The sequence below is a fragment of the Protopterus annectens genome, chromosome 11.part0 (assembly GCF_019279795.1).
Source record: "Protopterus annectens isolate FY-2018-M chromosome 11.part0, PAN1.0, whole genome shotgun sequence".
NCBI classification, from domain to species: domain Eukaryota; kingdom Metazoa; phylum Chordata; order Ceratodontiformes; family Protopteridae; genus Protopterus; species Protopterus annectens.
Window position 1 is genome coordinate 523,782,188 of NC_056745.1, and position 13,662 is coordinate 523,795,849.

The following is a 13,662-nucleotide window of genomic DNA, read 5'->3' on the forward strand; positions in this document are numbered from 1 at the left end:
GCCTTATTACCAAAAAGATTGTCCTTGTGCAAAGGAACATCCAGCAATTTAGACTTAACTGGTTCAGAATGAGGCTGCTCCCTGAGTCAAGCATGCCTTCTAATTACGGAACCAGTGGCTGCTGCTCTGCAGGAAGCCTCCGTGTCAAAACCACAATGAAGTGAATGCTTATTAACTAAAGTGACAGAATTCAGTAAGTCTTGTAAATCTTTGTTTTCCGTCATGGAAGGAATATCTCCAAGTTTAGCCTTAATAGCCTCCAACATATACTGCTGATACTTAAGCATGTGAAAAAGACAATTCACGGATCTAATGGCAAGAGTTGCAGAAGTACAGACTTTTTTACCCCACCTGTCCAAGGCCCTAGATTCCTCATCAGAAGGCACAGGGTTTCTAGAAATAGTAGCCTTAACACCCTTAGGGTCTTGAGAAATAATTTCTGGATCAGCAGTAGGGTTTCTGAAAAGGAATTGATGAGATTCAGGAACCCTGTAATATCTATCCGGTTTTCTGGGGGCAGGAGGAACAGAATTAGGAGTTAAAGAATTTTCCATGAAAACATCATCCGCAACTTCCAAAACTGGAGGTATAGCCAGTGGCTTATGCTGGGGCAAATCTAAAAATTCCCCGATTCTTTTCTTAGACTGTGGAAAATCCTGACATTCACATTTAAAATGCTCCCTAAGAGTATTCAAAGTATCCCCAAAGGAAAAATCTTCTGGACAGGAGGCAGAAGGGATAGAGTCCTCAGCATCAGAATCCTCACAGGCAGAGAAAAGCTGAGAATTTCCTTCTTCATCAGCAGACATACTGGAAATCTCAGAATCTGAGACAGGCAAAACATCAGGGGATAATTCCCTAGCCCTCTTTGAAGGGGGGGGGTTGAGAGCCCCTAATTAGGGAAAGAAGATCACCAGCCATCTTTATCAATTGGGACTGAGGTACAGGAGGGGAGGCCGACGCCCGTTTGTGAGTAGGTTTGCAGCTGGAAGGTTTACTAGTAATCTGGAGGGACTCGGGAGGCCTAGCAACTGCAGAAGTCTGAGCTAAGGTAGTCGGTCTGGTTCTGGTCTCATGTTGAAAAGAAGAGGTGTCAGAAGCCGGTGACTGCAAAGTGGCACCGGCTTCTGACGGTGCCTGCAAAGCAGCTCTGGACCCATCTAAGGTGGCGACAGGCGGAGTGTCTGAAGACAAAATAGCAGCCTGCGGCATGGAGGACTCCGTAAAGGTCTCGGCATAGGCTTGCAGCTGAAAATCTGCGGACTGCAGGGGCTGCGAAAGCGCCTCACTGACTACTGCTGTGCTGACAACCAATTTCACCGGTGCGTCGTCAGTAGATTTAACCCTAGGCCTGTCGCGGTCCTTGTCTTTGTGTTTCCTAGGAAGATCCAAAGTCGGGAGACCAGAAGATGCCATACCGACGAACTTAGGCCAGACTCCGAAATGCTTACACAAAATCTTAGCTCTACGGCATATGGTACACGGGTTAAAGGAAGCAGAGAGATCGCAGTTATGGACGTCATGCTCAAGGCCCAAACAAGTTATACAATAAGAATGGAAATCACGGTGCGGAATCTGTTTTCCACAGGCAAGACAGTTATTAACTTTATCTGACATTCGTTAAAGTAAGAAAAGAGGATCCCCAACGGGGTACTTATCTGAAGGCGTCTTCAACTTGGTAGTCAGAAAATGAAACTAAGGTAAACGGCCGACCGGCACTAGTGCGAACTGCATCTGCTTCGGGCTCCGTGGCAAGAAAGACTGAGGAAATGGTGTCTGCTGCCTCCCTTTATAGCTGACGTACTGCCTTCAGTTGTACAACTGGCGTCAGCCGACGTCATATACCAAGGACTCTGGTATTCAGGCTGACTGAGGGCTACCGGGAGCTGGATAACCCATATGTGAGGACTGCAACAGTGAAACACGAAGATCATCGGTGGTCGCGAAAGAAGACCTTGGTTTGTTTTGAGAATCTTTAGTGCGAAGGCCTTCCTCTGAAGCTGGTGCCTGCTCAGCGGCTCCAGACCCTTCCAAGGTAGAGATGACCGCACGATCCTTAGTCAAAGAAGAGTTTTGCTGTATACTGGACTCAGAAAGGGTCTTGGTAGTGGCCTACGAATCCACAGAAATGGGCATCAGGGACTGCAAAAGTGGCTCACTGAGGACCGGAGAACTGAAGACTAGCTTAACGGAAGCTTCGTCGGTAGGTTTGGACCTGTGCGGTCTTCTGTCTTTATCTTTACGTTTTTTTGGAAGATCTGCTGTCAGATGGCTTACCGAAGCCATATCAGAATTCGAGGACTGTAAGCAAAAATATCTAGTTACAATAAGGGCCTGACGACAGATAGTTCTGGCATTGAACAAAGCACAGAAGTGACAACGGAGGACATTGTGGTCTGGGCCTAAACAAGTGACGCAGTAAAAATAAAAGCCTTGGTGTGGTATTTGCTTTCCACAGGAGAGAGAATTAACTTTTTCTGACATCTGTTAGTGCAAGAAAAAAGGATCCCCAACGGGGTACTTGTCTTAAAGACTTCAACTTCAATTCGGAAGACGAAACTCAGGTAGCGGCCAACTGGCACTTGTGCCAACTGCGTCTGCTTCAGGCTCCATGGCAAGAAAGACTGATGTAATGGCGTTGGCTGCTTTACTTTATACTACTGACACAGAAATACTAAGCTTCTGGTATTCGGGCTGGCCGAGGGCTACCCTGGCAAGGATAACCCAAATGTGATGACTGCAGCAGTGAAACACGAAAAACATCTGGGGGTCCCTCGGTGTCCCTTTTCACTTCCTTGCCAATTTTTTTCTTGCGGCTGCCCTATTTAGTCTTTGCCTCCTTACCCTCTCTCTGGTGATGGCAGTAGGGTCAACTCTTAAACGGGTAGTTAAATTTTTGGGATCTGAAATGAAGCAACTGTAACAGACTGGGCTTTTGCTTTTCCTCCAGTTTGTACAACACTTCATGGGGGCAGCGGGTTCCAAATAGCAAATTCTTACCTATGGAAACATTAAGTAGTTTCTTCTCAGACAACCACTGCCAGGGGCTATATTCGTCAACCAGGCAGACTTTCCATTTACTGACTCTTTGGCAGCAGAAGTGGATCATGCAGCTACAACACAACCTCATTTAATGACATGCGTACTCACCTGTATAACCGTTTAGTCTGATTCCAAAAGTTTTGCTTTCACAGTACTGTCACAGACTTCCCTTGCTTTACCCTTCAGTTGGTTAATGAGCTTAGTCTGATAGCATACTATATGAGTTTGATAATTCAGAGCTCGGATGGCTAAAGTTGCTGCTGAATAAACTTTCTTCTTAAAGCAGTCCAAGATTCTGCTCTTCTAATCATTGGAAGTATATCATGGGTTGGAACCAGCCTAGACAATTTCTCAGTACCTATGGACACACTGTTAGGTATGCAATGTAGATTGTATGGAAATATATAAAGAAATCCTAAACCCTGTAGATATCTGCCTTCCTAACTGTAGTGGAGGGAGTCTGGTTCTAGGAGTGCCAGTAGAAAAGCATCCTGTAAAGCCTTACGCTTGAGAAATTAATGGCTTAGAGTTATCTAAAACCAAAATGTCAATGCATCTTTTCTGGTTGTCTAATGCCTCCTTAGCCCCTCATTTAAAGTTATCCTTTATTTTAGGCACAGTCTAAATGAAACATCTTCTAGGGATGATGAGGAGGAAAGCATGTCCTAGACATCAGCAACATAACCAAGAGGTGAAGACATTTTGAAAAGTTATGTCAGCTACTCCTGTAATATGTCAGACAGCTTCCACTCCTCTGATGGAAAGGGTTCCCCTTCTCTTCTGATGTGGGATGCTTGACACCAAAAGCTGGTTTGTCTCGGCTGCAAGCTTCGAATAAAAGGTCACAAAGTCCTAAGCTAGCAAGAACAAATCCTTGGAGGGAGTGTGGGGGAGGGTCAGTAGAATGCAAAGATTCTCCCTGCTACTTGCAGATAAATGTACAGAGCATGGCAAGGTGGATGACTAAGGTTTGGATGTCTGGTTCTTTGATTTTGAAGGAATGGCCATCTCATCTCAAAGGCCTGAATATGAAGATAGGCAATCTGGACTTCCGCCTAATGACTATGGGGACTTCCTTGTGCACAAGGACTAAGGTGGTATCCTCGCATTTGGTACTGCAGTTCAAGAGTCAGGCTAAGTTGCCAATGGTAAGAACCAAAACCAGCTGTCAACTCAGAAATTTTAGGTCAGAAAAGCAAGCTGGGCTCAAGAAGGGATGATGGCCTTGAGAGGGCATCACCAGAATCCTCAGTTGCAGCACACACACTGCTGTCAGGTGGTGTGCCAGCATCCCTCCATACCCACTACTCTCAAGCCCAGGGACCAAAATTACATCTTTCTCTCAGGACCCTTTTCTATCTCTTCTTTTTGGGCAGGATGCACAAGATGGGTTCCTGAAGATATGGTGGCCTGACAGTACAAGGTCTCCAAACCCCCCCCCCCAAAAAAAAACAGAAATAGAAATACATTTGCAAGTGGTGACTCCATGAATAGAGAATGCACACTTGTGTAGCAGGACAAAATCAGGACAAAAGTGAGGTGTCACTCAAGAACTAAGAATGCAAAAATTACAAGGGCCTTTAGGATCCCTAAATCAGACAAATATGATTACAGTATGGTGGTAAGTCCATGTTGGTGTAAATGACCTGGCATGCAAAACCCTGAGGGATATGAAGAGACATGACTGAGCTCTCTGTGCATGTCACAAATTCAGAAGTATGTACTTTGAATGGAATCCTTCCATCACCAACATGGATGTACATTAGTTTTATCAACTGGCTAAACACCACGTGTCATTTTAGAGAGATCCAGTACGAATCAGCAAATGATAAGATGCTTAACTATCACATATGTTTCACAAAAGACTGTCACCATCTCTCATTTCAAGACTTTCCCATACTAGTGAAAGTTTTTGCTGCCCCCGCTGTGCCTATTTTAGACAAAGTCCAATAAATGGGTCTCTGCTATTCAGTACCTACTTTTCCAATCAACAATAATCAAATTATGACCTCTGGTTAAAGTTATTAAATGGATTTAAACTAGCAGCCTTCGGCAAGTTTTCCTCTGACATACGTGCACTACAACAGGAGACTACTTATCAATAGCGGATGAACTAAAAATAGGGTCAAGATCAACACTGTAGCATATGGTAAGCACCCCCTACCCTAGCTCCTACTTACAGCATATATAACAGCACACTTCAAAACAAAAGTGTTGTGCAAGACATGGATATATGGGTGGCAGCTCCCTTATGTTTCATTATTACATTGCAAGGGTTGTTAGGAAATCACTCCACCTTACACAGCTCATGGCTAAAGGAATATAGTACAGTTGTATACACTTACCATAAATGTAGATGTTAAGAGTGTATTCACTGTTGCAGTCATCACACTTGGGTTATCCTGCCCGGGGTTGCCCTCAGTCGGCCCGAATACCAGAGGCTTAGTATTTCTGCGCTGGTTACTGTCGCTCCTAGGACTGACATCAGGTCATCAGTGGTAGAAAATCAGGCAGCCGATGCCATTACATCAGTTTTTCTTGCCCCAACTGTCAGGAGCCTCCAAATAGGGAGCTAGGTTATGGAGGAAGACCACAACCAGTAGAAAGTAAATACCAAAAATTCAATGGAAGGAGAGAGGGAGAGAGAGAAGAGGGTTGGAGAATAGGAAACCAGGACTGCAACAGTGAATACACTCTAACATCTACATTTATGGTAAGTGTACACAACTGTACTATGTTCTTCATGTTTCACTGTTGCAGTCATCACACTTGGGTTGATTCCCAAAGCTGAAGAAAAGGGTGGAGGCAGTCAAGAAGACTGGGGGCTGGCTAGGATGCTCTGCAAGACTGAGGTGGCAAAGCCTGCCCTGGATTTGGAGACAACAGGCAGGTGGTAATGCTTGGTGAAAGTATGAACAGAAGTCCATGTTGCAGCCTCCAGGATGTCCCTGGTGGGTATCCCTCTGAGAAAAGCTGAAGTGGAGGTTGCCCTGATGGAATGCGTCTGGACCCCCTTTGGGGGCAGTTCCGTGTGCTGTTTGTAGCAGAAATTGATGCAGTGTGCTATCCATTTGGAGGTTTGGATATGGCCTTGCCTTCTGCCCCAGCTGTGAAGCAATTGGTCAGTTCTTCTGAAAGATTTAGTCCTATCCAGATGCGCTCTGAGCTGTCTGTGCACACCTAGAGAGTGCAGAATCCTTTCCCCCTTGTTTTGTCGGTCATGAAAAAAGGTGGGCAAATGAATGGATTGGTTGAGAGCCACATCGGACACCACTATAGGCATGATGCGTTAGTCCTGAGGAAGACCCTGTCAGCATGGAAAATGATGAAGGGCTCTACAGCCATGAGTGCTTGTAGCTCTGAAACTCTTCTAGCTGAAGTGATGGCCAAAGTAAGGCTGTTTTCCAATAGAGGAATTTTAACTCTGCTGAAGCTGCAGATTCAAAAAGGGGTAGGGTGAGCTTTTCCAACACAAAGTTAAGGTCCCAAGCTGGGGTAGGAGCTGTTCTGGGTGGCCTTAAGTTGTTAGCCCCTCTTAGGAACTGTGATGAGAGGGGTGTGAGAAGAGAGGTGGCTCTGTGCTGTAATGAACAGAGATGGCAGAAGCATGAATTTTAATAGTAGAGAAGGACAGACCCCTGTGTAGTAGGTCTGCTAGGTAATCCAGGATGAGAGGTAGGGAGGGCTGTGCTGTTTCGGCTCCCTTGGCCTGGATCCAGGTGCAAAACCTTTCCCACTTGTTAGCATAGGATTTTCTAGTGCTGGGGCATCTGGCCTCACATATAACATCTAGGACATGTTTGCTCAGGCTGGCAGCTTGAGGAGAGGTCAAGGAATAAGCCAGGCTGCCAGGTTCAGGGTCTGTAATTGTGGATGCATGAATTCTCCATTCTTCTGGGTCAGGAGTGTTGGGACCTGAAGTAGGTGCCTTGGTGGCAGGGGTTACAGGCTGCGTAGCAGTGGATACCAGTGCTGGTGTGGCCAGTCTGGGGCAATCAAGATTGCCCTTGGTTTTTCCTCCCTTATTTTGAGTAGTACCCTCGAGATGAGTGGTAGAGGGGGAAATGCACAGATCAAGAGGTTTACCCATTGGAAGGATAGAGCATCCACTTTCCATGCCTTGCTGTGAGGTTCTCTGGTGCAGAATTTGCTGAGCTGATGACTGGAGTGGAAGGCAGAGGTCCACCTTCGGGGTGCCCCACTTCTGGGTTACAAGGTTGAAAGTTCTGTGGTCTAGCTGCCACTCGTGTGGGTCTAGCAGGTTTCTGCTTAAGTTGTCTGCCAGAGAGTTTAGGGAGCCTAGCAGAAATTGTGCTAGCAGGTGTATTTGCATGGCTGAGGCCACGTGCCAAAAGGGCACAGCGAGCTTGAAGAGAGGATAAGAGTGAGTCCCCTCCCTGCTTGTTGATATACATCACTGTGGTGTTGTCTATTTTGTTTCCTGAAGGCCCTGGGGAGAGTAGGGGTCTGAAGGCTGTCAGGGGATGCTGAACAGCTAGCATTTATTTTTGGTTGATGTGCAGATGTATTTGACTTGGGCTCCAATGGCCCTGAATGTATGTGCTGTCCAGGTGTGCACCCCAGGCACAGTCTGATGAGTCTGTGGTGAGGGTCTGGGCGGCGTGAGATTGTGAGAAGGGAAGTCCCTCGTTGTGGTTGCATGCTGCTGCCCACCAAAGAAAAGCTTTCCTTAGACAGGGTATCATAGGTATGATAGTTTCCAGGTCTTGAGAGTGTTGACACCAAAGGCTTTTTAGGTACCATTGTAGTTTCCTCATATGCAGTCTGGCATATGGAATGAGTAGAATGCAGGAGGCCATGAACCCTAGAGCTTGCAGGATTTTCCTTTTGGATAACTGGGTTCTGGTGGCTAGTTGAGAGAAGTAGCTTGTCAAGCAGACTTGTTTTTCTGGAGTAAGGAATGCCATCTGGGATGCTGTGTCCAGGCTTGCTACCAGGAATACAATTTTTTATGTGGGGACTAGTTTTGATTTCTTTTTGTTTTATAATATACCCCAAGGAGGTCAGTAGGTCCTTTAAAAGGTCAGGTGCTGTAACAGCTTTTCCTGTCTGCCTGAATCAGGCAATTGTCTAAGTAGGGGTAAATTTGAATATTTCTTTGTCTGCAAAAAAGCAATGGTTGGAGCCAGGCATTTTGTGAAAACTCTGGTAGCAGTGGATAAGCCAAAGGGAAGCGCAGAGAACTGAAAGTGAATAGATCCTGCCCTGAAACGTAGATATTTCCTGCATGATTCCCTGACTGGGATGTGCAGGTAGGCCTCTTTTAGGTCTAGGGTGGCTAACAAAGCATCCTTGGAAAGCATAGGAAGAAGCTGCTGGAGGGTGAGCAGCTTGAATTTTGGTATCACCAGAAAGGTATTTAGAATGGATAGGTCAAAGATTGGGCACCAGGTGCCCTCTTTTCTGGGTACCAGGAGTAGTCTGGAATAGAAACCTTGGCCTATTTGGCCTGCAGGAACATGCTATATTGCCCTCATGGAGAGGGGGGAAAGGACTTGCTTTCTGGCCTCTACCCACTGGTTTGGAGGAAGATCTGGGAACCCTTTTGGGGTTGGCAGTGTGTGGAAATAAAATTTGTATCCCTGGGACACTATATGCTGAGGACCCATCAGTCTTTGGTAATAGTGGCCCAGTTGTTTGCATGGAAGGAGAGTTTTCCTCCTAAGGGCAAAGGTGGGCAGAGGTAAGGGGTGAAGGTGTAAAGTCATTGTGAGTTCTTACCATAAGTGAGTGGCTTAGCACTCCCTGTTTTTGAAGAGGAGGAAATTCCACAGCTTTGATCTCTGCATTTCCTGGGACTGCTGTTTAGGTGGTCTGCTTCCCCTGGGTCCAGGCTGAGCTGGCCTGGAGGGGGCCGGAAAGGACCAGTGCTTGGAGGGGCAATTACTACTGAACCTCCGGGGCTGGACCTGTAAAAAGTCGGTCTGCACAGATTAAGCTTTTACTTCCATCTTTTTTAAGACCTCTTCTGCCTTGGTGCCAAACAAATTGTCTTTGTTCAATGGTGCGTCCAATAATTTTGATTTGGCATGGTCTGGCAAGGTCTGCTCCTTAAGCCAAGCATGCCTTCTAAGGACATAACCAGTGTCTGCTGCCCTGCAAGATGCTTCTAGGGCATCAAAGCCACATTGCAAGGTGTGCTTAGTAACTTGGCTTGCAGAATGCATAAGATCTTGTAATTCATTATTTTCTGCACAAGCAGAACAGGAAGACTTTTTTTTGTTTGAGGAGTTCCGTGGTATGCTGCTGCTATTTCAGTATGTGGAACTGACAATTTAGTGCTTTAATAGCAAGAGTTGCAGAGGTGTATAATTTTTTATCCCATCTGTCTAAAACTCGGGAATCCCTGTCTGAGGGAGTGGGATTCTTAGCTGAGGTTGCTTTAATTCCTTTAGGTCCTTGGGAGATGACCTCTATGTCAGCAGTAGGATTCTTGAAAAGGAATTTGAGAGAGTCAGGGACTCTGTAGTACCTGTCAGGTTTCCTGGGAGGAGGCGGAAGGGTGTCAGGAGTCGAACTGGATTCCATAAAAACATCACCTACAACATTCAGGACAGGAGGAATGGCTAAAGGTCTGTGCTGTGGTAAATCTAAGAATTCCCTGAGTCTCTTTTGACTGAGGATAGTCCTGACATTCTCATTGGAAATGCTCCCTTAAAGTACGTAGGGTTTCACCAAATGAAAAATCCTCAGGAGAAGAGGCAGAAAGAATGGATTCCTCTGCATCGGAATCCTCATAAGCAGAGAGGGGTTTCATGTCTTCATATTCAGAAACCTCTGAGTCATTGGACTCCTGTTCAGATAAAACTACTGGGGACAAGTCTCTTTTGGAAGGGGTAGCCTGGCTTACCCTAATAAGCACAATACGGTCTTCTGCCACTTTAACCATTTGAGAGTGAGGCACTTAAGCAGGTGCCTGAGCTTGGATTGGTTTTATAGGCGTAGTTCGTACCCTGGGCCTTAGAAACTCTGTAGTTTTAGAAAGACCTGAAAACGCAAAAGTGGTCGTCGGTTTGTGTCAAGTATCAATAGTGCGAAGAACTTCCTCTGAAGTCGGTGCCTGCTCAGCAGCTCCGGACCCATCCAAGGTAGAGGCATCTCGGTAGCAGCCTGCAAATCCACAGAAGCAGGCATCAGGGGCTGTGAAAGCATCTCACTGAGGACCAGATAACTGACGACTAGCTTAATGGAAGCGTCGTCGGCAGTTTTGGACCGGTGCGGTCTGCCTCTGTCTTTATCCTTACGTTTTTTCAGAAGATCGATAGTTGGATGGCTTACAGAAAGCCATATTGGAATACGAGGACTGAGAGCGAAAATATTTAGCTACAATAAGGGCCCAGGGCCCGACGACATATAGTTCTGGTGTTGAACAAAGCACAAAAGTGACAGTGAGGGACATCGTGGTCTGGGCCTAAACAGGTGATGCAGTAAGAATGGAAGTCTCAGTGTGATATTTGCTTTCCACAGTAGAGACAATTGTTAACTTTTTCTGACAATGACTAGAGCAAGAAAAAAGGATTCCCAACGGGGTACTTAACTTTAAAAGACTTCAACTTCAATTCGGAAACAAAAACTCAGGTAGTGGCCGACCGGCACTTGTGCAAAACTGCTTTTGCTTTGGGCTCCCCGGCAAGAAAGACTGATGTAATGGTGTCAGCTGCCTAATTTTATACCACTGATGACCTGACGTCAGTCCTGGAGCGACAGCAACTGACGCAGAAATACTAACCTTCTGGTATTCAGACTGACCGAGGGCCACCTCTGGCAGGATAACCCAAGTGTGATGACTGCAAAAGTGAAACACGAAGAACATCTTTCAGATACAAGTAAATCTTTACCTCCTTTCATTCCACACTGTTTACATCTGTCATTGAGTATGATGTCCCTGTTGGTATGTACCTACTTTAGCATACATAAATTGGAGAGATCCCAGAGGTTTGTATCTAAATATCAGGGGCTTAAAACACTAACTACTAGAAAAGACTGGAGGCTTTGCCCGTGTGCTAAGTTTTTGTACTCTGACTCCGTACAGGGTGACTTGTGCCTTCCTTATAGATCTATAAGGGATCCAGTTGTCCAATAACTCTCATACCTCAATAAATTAATCTAGCTAACACTAGGATCAGAGATCTAAATCTACTCCAACAAACAAATATGGCTGGGGGGTGGCACCCTAACCATACCCTGGAGCACGCTCCCTCTCCAAATTAAGCACTGTGACACTGTCTACCTTTACAAACAAAAGCTGGACAAATGAACAGTTATTCACAAATTCATCCTGGTACGAATGGCCTGGCCCTCCTTGAAAACACACAGGCAAGTCCTAGGGGTAGGTATTAGGAAAGTGGAAATAGACTTGAGGCTCAGATGCCTTTTAACTCTATCTCTGCATACGTGCCTGCTCAACAGATTCTCTACTTGTACCCAACTGGCCAGTTCATTCCACTGGGGCTGCAAGCCCATTTGCTCCTGCTTGGGCATTCCAACTGTCCACTACATTCCCCATGGCGAGAACTGGATAGTACGCTAGCTTGTTTTTCCTGCATAACTACCTACTCATGCTATGATAATTTACCTACCACCTCAAAAAGTGAAAAATCCTTACTGTTGCAGAAAAACATGCATCAAATCTTTGTGAAAATTTTAAGCAACATGATAAATACTACTTTAAATCTACATTCAATACTTACCTCATTAACATTAATCTTTGACTTTGCAGAGGACTCTAAGAAAGCACAGTTATTCCACTGTCTTGCCAAATTCTGTCCCTGCTCTTTTCCTACCACTCTTTCATCTTCCAAATCACATTTATTACCAACTAGTATCATTGGTACCTGAAAAAAAAAAAACAAAGCATTTGTTACACTACAAAGAACTACAACATTCACTGTGTCGTATATGTAGACTCTACTAACATGAAAATGGAGCACATGTAAAGTGAGTTGTTTCTGCACATTTTTAGCATTCTTTAAAATAAATGCGCAAACAAATCCAACCACAACTTGAAACAGGTAGGTAGTGGTGTAACTCTGTTGGATAAACAGACTCGGGGATGTTGAACATCCTTAAAATGCAATAGCATGTAGTTTGAAAGAGTGCAATTCCAAAACCCTCCAAAAAAGATATGCCTTTTTATGGACATCAATGAACAAACACCTTATGCCCAGAAATCAGAAGCTGCTTCTAGGAGGCGTTTGTGTTACCTGCAGGCACCACAGACAACAAAGAAATATATCACAATGGTAATCACAGAGCAATGTGGGTATAGAGCCCTGACATGAGGTAAAGAAAAAATTTACTTAAGAATGTGCCAGTCATTATCTCCAAATTTGTTTAACCATGCAAAAAAAGGTAACGGACATCAAATATTAGTGGGAAAGTTGGAGCCTGCTCTCTGATATATAGAGAGCAGCTGACTCTTATCCAAACCAATCTATTAAACTGACTGGAAGACATGAGGGCATCAAGACCAGATAGCAAACAGAATTACTGGCTTTTCAAAACTTGAAAACAGAAAAAAAAAAAGGATACACACCAAGTGCATTGATTTAAAAGAGGTACAAACAAGCTGCTCTCTGGCTTCATCTCTCTCATTATGTGTATATGTATATATTTGTACATATACATGTTTTATATATATATATATATATATATATATATATATATGTATGTATGTATGTGTGTGTATACACACACACACACACACACACACACACACACACACACACACACACACACACACACACACACACACACACACACACACACAAAACGAGAGCAAAGAAGCAAAAAAAAAAAGGGCTTGCTATTAGGACCATAAGGAGGATAAGAAAGCATTCAAAAGAAACTGGCAACAAAGCTTTGAGTAACCCGGATGTTAGTATTTAACTATCCCAGTACCTTCATTAAAGCAAGAAACTATCCCAGTACCTTTATTAAAGCAAGAAAAATGAACACCTATCTGCATGGAAAACACAAAGGGAAGAGGTAAGTCAGACAGATAAACACATCTGCACAAAGGTTAAAACAGCACAGCACACACTGCATGCAAATAACTGCAAAATGTTACAGGGAGTGTGGATGCAAATAAAGGAGAGCAAATATGCAAATTACACCAGCAAAAATGGGAGAAAGATTTAGAAATTCATAAAGCAGGCATGCAGTACTAAAGCAATCACCTACTCTAAATGGCAGGGATTGCTGCTGTACAGCATGTTAAAATGTGAAAGCAGCAGCAAGTACAGTAAGGCAGCATGTGTCAGTGGCCCTTCTCAAAGTCATTTCCACAGACACTGTACATCATGGGCCTCTGTGACAACAATTACAACTGTCACAACAATCACAACAATCTGTACTGCCAGTGTCTAACATACGGGCTAACAAGACTGTGGACCACTTCTATGTGAATACAGATACTATATTTGAGCTTTTCGAACTGTGCCACCCATCCACAAATACAACGGGAGTACACAGACTACCATCCCAGTGGATATTAAGGTATGTGCAACTTTAACCATCCTAGCTACAAAAGAAAATGAAGTTGCGTAGATGACTTACCATAAATGTAGACGTTCGAGTAAATCAATATTGCAATACTGA

The 13,662-nt window shown here is 44.6% G+C and overlaps 1 protein-coding gene across 3 annotated transcripts in view; it reads right to left on the bottom strand.

Annotated features, from left to right (window-relative positions):
• RAP1B (RAP1B, member of RAS oncogene family) overlaps window positions 1–13,662 on the bottom strand; it is a 1,113,130-nt gene that overhangs the window by 369,009 nt on the left and 730,459 nt on the right. For all 3 annotated transcript variants that reach the window (XM_044088033.1, XM_044088031.1, XM_044088032.1), the window contains one exon: window positions 11,754–11,897. In XM_044088033.1, the coding sequence (XP_043943968.1) occupies window positions 11,754–11,897 (144 nt within the window). The remainder of the gene's footprint in view (window positions 1–11,753; window positions 11,898–13,662) is intronic.